This window comes from Setaria italica, chromosome V, assembly GCF_000263155.2.
Source record: "Setaria italica strain Yugu1 chromosome V, Setaria_italica_v2.0, whole genome shotgun sequence".
In the NCBI taxonomy this organism is placed as follows: Eukaryota; Viridiplantae; Streptophyta; class Magnoliopsida; order Poales; family Poaceae; genus Setaria; species Setaria italica.
This window is the reverse complement of record NC_028454.1, coordinates 29636123-29645179: the sequence shown is the minus strand read 5'-3', so window position 1 is coordinate 29645179 and position 9057 is coordinate 29636123. Positions and strand designations below refer to the sequence as shown.

General features: G+C 43.0%; 1 protein-coding gene across 1 annotated transcript; it reads left to right on the top strand.

Annotated features, from left to right (window-relative positions):
- Positions 1-322: 322 nt before the first annotated feature.
- On the top strand, positions 323-3591 carry LOC101756510 (transcription factor bHLH144). Its single transcript, XM_004969169.3, has 4 exons — positions 323-624; positions 1143-1250; positions 1357-1546; positions 2015-3591. Exon 4 carries the CDS (start codon positions 2303-2305, stop codon positions 3044-3046), a length of 744 nt encoding a protein of 247 aa, XP_004969226.1. The 5' UTR covers positions 323-624; positions 1143-1250; positions 1357-1546; positions 2015-2302; the 3' UTR covers positions 3047-3591.
- The last annotated feature ends 5466 nt before the right edge of the window (positions 3592-9057 follow it).

The window sequence follows — 9057 nt, the reverse complement described above, 5'->3', positions numbered from 1 at the left end:
GTCTACAGAAAATAATACATATCTATACAATTTTTCAAAGACATGGTACAAAAACAGACGCTCGTATTCGTATAACAGACATGTACTTCATGCATAGATCTTTACACCTCACGTCGTGAGTGTTCACATGCAAAGATACCCAAATCACAACCGCAAACACGCAAACCATGGAAACAGGGCAAAGTTACAAAAAGCAATTACACTTGGACAAAAAGGAGAAGAGGTAAAAGAAAAGGTAATCATCCACCGGTCATATGGCCAGCCGCCCAGCCCCATGTTGTATGGAGGCAGCTGGAAGCCAAGCAGGCAGAGCACTAGCCTGACTAGACTCAGCCCCAGCCAGTCTCTCCTCCACTGTGACTCCACAGTCAACACGCACGCCTCTCGCTGGTCGCATTTAGTGCTCTGTGCCTCTGTGTTTTATAGCTTCCTTTTTGAGCCTATATTCTCCTCCCCCCTCGTCGTCGTCCACCCCCCAAATCGACTCCTCCCTTTCTTTGGTGCTGCCGCACGAACTCCTTGAGGCCGCCACCTCGGGATCGCCTCCAAGATCCGATTTTGATCGCCCCGCCCTGTCCAGACCGGCCGAGCAGATCGCCGCCATCGCCCGTCCTCGATTCTTTTGTAAATACTCTGGTTCTAATACATGGCTCCAACGACTTGCCTCTGTTCTTTTTTTTTTCCTTCCAGCTGTTTCAGTTTTAGATCGATTTTCTTCATCGTGCTAGACCTGTGAAGTTTGGGCAGTCCATGATTAGTGTCTGCTTAGCGGCTAGCCTTTCAGGACTCTGATCAAGGATATGGTTGTTTACTACTCTTTGCTGAATTCGATGTGATTATCCATTTGATTTGTTTAGCTAGATGATGATCCACGTGTATAGCCTTCTCTAGAGTTGTGCTCTTTGGGAATCCAAGATCAGTTGTCCACTTCTTCTTCTCATGAAAATTGAAAACTGCTTTTGAAAATCAGTGGACCTCTTTGATTCACAATTATTGTTTGTTGCTACTACCACAACAGCATGAATGAATTGGGAGCCAAACTTCATAGTTGAAGGATTTCCCATTGAGTTTTGTTATATGATGATATACACATACAGTTCCATGAGTTTCTCATCGTAGCTACCTCTCATTGTTAATAACAGATTCACAAGTTGAGCATAGGCCAACAGTATGCCGTGGACGCCCCTGTACTCATCGTTCCGCAGTAGCCGAAAATCTGTCTGCCTTGTTGTATTCTTCCGTGTGATTGTGTATGTCACATTTTCTTCTAAGAGCACTTCATACTTCATCAATCTGAATATCCCCCTATTTAGAATGTGCTCTGAATTGTTTGGCTCTGAATCGTGTTAATTGCAGGTAAGGAGGCTGCACTTACAGAAGACTACTTTTCCTTTGGTGGTTGTCTGTTCTCGGCAACATCAGTGTGGAAAGATTGAGAATGTATGTGAAGGTTGAGCTTAAGAGATTCCGTGTTGTGAAGGAAGTGGGAAGGATAGTAATGAATGTTAGGATCTTTGCTTGTTGCCAGTTGATCGAAGTGTGCCAGGTGAGCTATTTATTTATTGTTACAAACGATTCTATATGCAAATAAAGTAAATAACTCTCAAATACAACAGACAACAAATATAGTTTTACAGTAGTAAGCCCATGATAATTTGGTTTTCACTTTCATAAGAAACTTGCTATAGCAGTAGAGGTATCAGGTTCTGGAATGTATTTTGTTGAACACTCAGGGTCAAACAGAATTTTATCCTGGGGAACAAAACATCCTTAGTTCCATTTCTGTAATGTAATTCAGGGAAAAATCAGGCTTTGTGTAATAGATTGATAATTCAAGATTCTATACATATGCTTCTTAGTTCTTACAAATATTTTCAGTGATATGTATCTGAATCAAATTAATTTAATTTACTTCTTTATCAAAATTATCCATATCCTTGGTTATTTGACTCATCTTTCTGCACCTTGTTATTCTGAGCTTCGTTCCTATTCTAACAGCTTGTTTAAATTGCAGGCTGAATACTTCCGTCAACTGCTTAAGCCCATCACGTAGTCTAAACACGGGACCCGTGTTTAGTTTCTCAAACTGCTACTTTAGCTTCTATTTTGATAGAAAGTTGCAACAACAGAGCAGTGCAGTCATGATGATGACTACCTTGTGGTAGGGCATATTAGTCTTCTGCTGTTGCAAACCGCAATAATATTTTAGGCTTCAGATCGTTTTTGGTAGTGTAGTCACTGCACCAAATCAGGTAGATTCACGTGCGTAACTGAATTCGAGTCCTACATACACCATCAACCGATGCAGAGGGATCTAGCAGCTTTCGCTGGGAACCCCTCCTTTGCTTATGGATATGAAGCTGATGGTTGTATGGCAAATGGACCTTTGGATGGTCAATGCAACTACAGGGCTCCTGTTTCACCTGCCTTAGGAGTCCCTTCAGGCATGACAAGCCCTCATATCCGAAGCCAACTTGAACTTGGTGTCTTTGAGTTCCAGCCTTCCAAGGTATGCCCCAGAAACTTCATCATCTTCGATCATACTGATGAGAAAGGGCGCATCATGTATCATCCTGCCTTGGTGAACAAGCTGAATCCCACAAACATCGATGCCTTCCCATGCCGTGGTGAGGTGGTTTGCAGAAGTTTACACCAAGATGATGGCAATCTTGAACAGCATGCCTCATCTTTCAAGGAGGATACAGAAGAAATCGATGCACTGCTGAGCTCTGACGAAGACAGTGATGAAGATGATGTCATGAGTACCGGGCGCTCTCCTGACCCCTTGGAAATTGGCCCCTGCGAATCATCTTCACCACCCAGGTTTAAGAAAATGAAGCATTTTCCTGGAAATTGTTCAGTTTTCAATGGATCCATGGAAAATATTACTCATGAGAAGATTAGGAACATGGTCGCAGTTCTTAGGGGAATAATCCCTGGTGGAGACCAACTGGATGCTCCTGATGTCCTGGAGGAAGCTGTTAGATACCTGAAGTTTCTCAAGGTGGAGGCAGAGAAACTTGGCGTGGCGGGTTTCAATGCTTAGGAGTGGTCAGTGATATAATGGTCGCGGTAAAGCTCCATAAAAATAAAATCTTAAGGATCCATGCCGCTTATATCTATATGGAATTAATCTAGGTCATTGTCATCATTGTTACTGGATTCCACTTTTTTCTGGATGTGGAAGAGAAGGAAGGCATCCTGCTTTTGCAACTTTCAGCAGGCCTCAAAAGACTGTGTTTGTGGGATTCTGATGCTTGATTTCTGGTATGGTCTTGCTTGCCCTGCCCCCCCTCATGGTGTGGTTCGATCGTGCGGCGAAGCTTTGGATGGTGCATCATGCTGTCTGGCTTACCCTTTTTCCAATTGTGACTTGGAACTCCACCTATAGAGTGATCAAACTTGTGCTTCGCTTGAGGTTACTGCTGTCTGCTTTTCCAGGCACTCGTCTTGATGCTATTATTAAATTTTGTGCACACTTGGTTTGATATATTGTATATGTGCAACAAGATTGTAGCATCGTAAACTACTGTACGGACTGGTGCCCTTTGGCTTTGTGAATTGTGTGAAGAAAGATTCTGTCTCACTTCATTTGCTTTGGAGATGCTCATTATGATGGTGCTTGCCTTCGGTTAAGCATGGAGATGACTGTGATGATGGTCTCCACGAGATATCACGGTGTTCGTGCTTTGATTTATTTCCTCCCTGTGCTTTTCTGAAAGCTATGAAAGCGAATGAAGCATTGGCATGGATGTGTGATCTTTTGCAAAGGCCACTGATGCTGGGCTAACTGATGGGGTTTCTGGTGCTTTTGCCTCTCAGGCGTTGCTGGGTAGCTATCGAGTTGGGACTTGGGAGAGATCTTTGTTGAACACTTCATCATTTCTGGAAGGGGACAGAGGATGTGCTTTCCTTGTACTTTTATTTTGGGTTTGCTTTGTTTAGTGACGATGGCACTAGATAATTTGTTTTCCTAAGGAAAGACAGAGATTGTTACATGATAGACAACGGGATTGCTGTATCTGTATGGATATAAATTCCACCTCTCTATCCACAGATTTCAACTTCGTTACTCTATTAAAAAAAAAGATTACAGCTTCTTTACAGACCCCTTGCGAGATGCTGACCGCTACATAATCTCCAGGTGACGCTTTTCATGCGCCATCTTCCTCTGAACACCACCAATCAGCCATCCACATCGTGGCCTCAGGGTCAGGGGCAATGCACAGTACACTTCCTTGTTCAATAAAAACTAAATAAAAAATAAAATAAATAAAGCACAACACACTGAGAAAATTGTCAAGATTGCCTGACGTTAGTTGGGCCTTTTCCGGAGAGACACAGAGCCCACCGGACTCAATGGCCCACGTAACAGCGGCCCAAAGTTTTCTGAGTTAGCTAGCCCACATATTAGCCCATATGCAATGCGGTTTTTGAACAGGATGGAAAACGCATGGAAAAGCCCAACCTAAAAGGCTCAGTTACACTTAAAAATCCTCTAAAAAATTGCACTAAAAGGATTTCAGCCCAAAAAAAAGTTGCACTAGTAATAGCACCTCAGTTTGCTTTTACAGAAAAAAAATCTAAGGTAACTTTCCACACAAGCTCATATAATGCTTTATGTATGTCAAATTAAATATCAATGTCATGCAACAAATTGAAATTTCAAACTTCAAAGTAAGACAATGGAAGAGTAAACTCTGGTCTCTGCACCAGGTTTAAATATCAATGTCTTATATTTTTATTTTTACAATTGTACAGGATAAAATTTTAGCTATTTGTCAACAAATTGTTAGACGATATGCTATATTTATACAGGTGATTTTAAAGGTTATATATAACTTCTGACCTCTGCACTAACTAGTGATACATGCAATTATTAAATTCCACAAACATATATTTTATAGAATTGCTATATTTTGTTTTCCTATGGGCCATAGGCGGAGCTACATGGGGGCCAAAGTGGGCCACGGGCTCCCCTTGCCTGTGAAGTTTTTCACTTGCAATCCATTAGTAAGCAGCCAATATTACCACCTGAAGCATTTTAGCACTAGCATGAACTAGCAGCACATCATTTTACTCGGTACATGCTCATGATTGCGAACTTGCGATTATAAAGAATTAGCTACTTTAGATGATCATCTACTGTGTAAGAAAAGTTGAGTATTTTGGCCCCCTCTTCAGTTCGTGGCTAGCTCCGCCACTGCTATGGGCTGTGAGGTCACACACGCAAAGGAGTCTCACGACTATTTTATAGGCTATTGTTCTATTCATTTTCGTCAGCACGTCATATATAGCATGGAGAAATTAACTCCAGTTCCTATTTGTAGATATTGGCTCCATATATATGCGCCTCCATGTGAAGACCCGTACAAGCAGATCCTACTATCAGGGAAACTTTGTTCTTTGATAGTGTGGTCATCTGTGACCCAACAAGCGTCCAAACCGATTTGTTGAGTGAATCTTTCAAAAGCTGGAACTTGAAAGGGAGGCTTCACCAAGCTAGAAATGTTCAAACATTTTCCTCTCGAAAAAGGGAAACGTACAAAGCAGTAACACTCAAAGAGTCGCTGTCTGAAGGCACAGCCCAGCAAATTGATGCTTGGTCATTGGTAGTTGCTCCAAGGGTCTTAAATTTCAACATGTGCTTAGATGTTGAAGCATCTTCCAGGAAACATCGTGCCCGACAACATTATCCTGGAAAGTTTTGTGGGAGATTTCTTGGTTGCCTCCTTTGCTTCTTCTGATCGCGAAATATGGTACCGGTCTTCCTAAAAACTGGGTTATTTTATATTTGTATATGTACTAGTAGATAAAAACTTGACCATTCCACTTCTACGCTTGCAAAGCCACGGAATAAACAAACATGTGTTCCTCTTGCAATCCTGAATCATGATTTTTCTTATCCTGGATTAACTTTTCAACCGAATTATGTTCACTAATTGTTTGCTTTATACCCAATCCATAATTAAGGTGGCTCTTGAACTATCTCTAATTACTCCGATCCCTCCGGTACAAATAAGTGATAGATGTTCTAGTGTTGTCTTAAGTCAATCATCTCAAACTTTGGTCCTTTAATAGGATATTACCTTTTATGTGTTGAATTGGATATTCAAAAATGTTCCACAGGTCTTGGACTGTAGTTTCATATGTATTCTTTTCCATATTTATAAATATTTTATAATAAAAATGTACTGATCAAAGTTGTGCTTTAGAGGCCACACCGATGTACAAGACGTTAATTATTTATGATCGAGCACACAATAATTGTAAAAGACTACTTATATATGTTTTCTTAATATAGTGGAGGTTTAATTAACGTAGAGAATACAATCATACTAAGACCATTTTGTAATTTGGGTATCATATTTTCATCATCTTAATATATTTTGATCCTTATAAGAAAAAATCACTCGCACCGCACCGTTTATTGCACCCACTTCGTGTGATCGTATCCGTGCCGAGCATCACAGCAGTCAGCAGGCCACTACACTACGCTAGAGCTAGACCATTACTTCCTCTCTTTCCTTCGTCCGGCCGGCCGGGAATCCCCGAGCAGTGCTCTGCTTTCGCACGCGCCGTTTGACCTGCAACTTGCGAGAGCCTACTACCGGAGTACAATCCGCTAGCTTTGCTAGCAGGTCCAACAAAAAACCACAGCACCTTTATGTGGTTCGAGGAACCGTCCCTGTCGGTGTGACCCATCGATGGACAGAATGGCCGATGGATTGACGCCTGCTCATCGATTGCAAGTAAGGTCATATTTAGTTCACTCCAAAATTCCAACTTTAGCACTATGTAAAAAGAAGATTCCCTATCATATCAAACTTACGGTACATGTATGGAGTACTGAATATAGACAAAATTAAAAACTAATTGCACAATTTTGTTGTACTTTACGAGACGAATCTTTTGAGCCTAATTAGTCAATATTTGGACAATAATTCACAAATACAAACGAAACGCTACATTGTTGCTACAGTAATTTTGGTTGCCCAAAGTTGGGCAACTAAACAAGGCCTAAGCTAGGCGCCCCGCCACTTGTCGATCTCGATCGCTTCCTTTCCACGGTAGATTTTCCCCTGTCACGTCGTCGAAAAAAATAGTCGGCAAAAGGATCGATGCATGGTACGTAGTAGCTGGGTGCCGATAGTGAGATCGATCAAATGGCACGTTAATCGTTTTGCATTTGTCCTCAAGCGGAACCTCTGGTATGTCTTGAGTCAAAATCAGAATCATTTTCGTGAGCTCACTCGAGTAGTTCGTGAGCTCTCACTTTCTTTACAGGGCCTTGCTCGTCCGCAAAGTTCATTTCCGCATGCGTGCTCGTTGTGCTGCTAGCACCAAGCCATCAAACATCGGGATCTTCCTTTTAATTTCCAGCTGCTAAAAGTTTTTGTACTTTCCCCCCCCGCCCCCCCCCCCCCCCCCAAAAAAAAAAAGTTTCGGGTATCACTGAAGGATGTGGATGGTTTTATAAAATTGCTATATTTATTACAGCCTTGGATCCAACTACTACTCTCTCCATGCCATAATATTTGAGACATAAATCAAAACAGAAGTAGTCGCACCTTGTAATATTGTATCATATAAAGTTCACTCTGTATATGCTTAATCATCTAGAAATTATACTCAGCATTGTATAGGCATGCATGTATCGCTGTTATGTAGACCAAATCTGCTGATATACCGGTAAGCGATGCTAATTTGATCACTTCCATATATTTCACAAAAGATATTCAGCTTCCTAATAAGTTCCTGGATGTCGGGAGAATTAAACCACATAGTTATTGTGCTCAAAGCCTCAAGCATGAGGAGCATTTTAGTATCAGGTGACTCATTCTTGCACTTGGCAGCATCAACAGGAAAATATGCACACGCACACAAGCACCTACAGCCAATAGGGGTAAAACGGAGACCCTATGGCCTATGCATGGGATGGGAGGCAACAAATGTGCTACCAAGCGTGAGTTCATGACCTTTTTTGTATCAAGAAATGGGAAATGTTGCATTCTTCACATTGAGAAGTAGCCATTCTTGCCAAAGAGCTAGTTACTACGAAGCAAAAGCATACAAGTCCACATCGGGTGAATTGGATCTACTAGTTCCAATCTGAATAATGGATTTTCTTGTGCCATGGTTTCAAATAATCTTCAAGTCTTCTATTCCGACTAAGTCGGTCTGGGTGGTATCCAATTTCCACGTAATATTCATCTTTTGTTGTCATCTGTTTGAAAGTGGTATAAACTACTTTCACTTTAAACCAATTTTTTACAGGATTCCAATTGATATATCTCATTTGACTCGGGAATCCCTTTAATAATTTGGCAATAGTCAACCTTTTCCTAACACTTAAGGGTGCCTTTGGTTGGGCTTTCCAACCTGCTTTTGCTTTCCCAAAAGCCAAAAGCCAACCAAAGGGCCTAAAAGCTCTATGTGCTTTTGCCCAAAGCTACTTTTGCTCTAGTACAAAATCAAAAGCACCTTCCCCCCTGCTTTCAAGTGCTTTTGGGGTAAAAAATTACCCACCTGCCACTGATTATGAAGGTAACGATTCGTTTTTTGCGCCGATCTATTTCTCTCGATGCGTCCGTCCGCCCGTCGCCGCCCGCACCCCGCCGCCTGCCGCCCACCGCCCGTCGCACCCCGCCGCCCATGTCCGTCCGCCCGTCGCCCGTCGCACGCCGCCGCCCGTCACCGCCGGACGCCATCGGTCCGCTTCCCGCCGACCCGGCGCCCCCAACCGCCCGCCACACCCCGTCCCCGGACGGCCGCCGCCCGACGACCCTGACCGCCGCCGCCCGTCGCCCCAAGTCGCCGGCTACTGGCCAGCCGTCCGCCATCCGCCGGCCCGCCGTCCGCCGCCCTCGGTCGCCAGCCCGCTTCCCAGCGCCCCCGGTCGCCAGCCCGACGCCCCCGGCCGCCCGCCCCACCCCTCTCAAAAAGATAAGAAGAACTATGCCCTGCACAGATAAGACATTTGTGACAAAATTTTGCAAGGATACTAGGTATGCTGATATACGATCTTTTTATCTGACAGCAGGCGTTATTCAATCA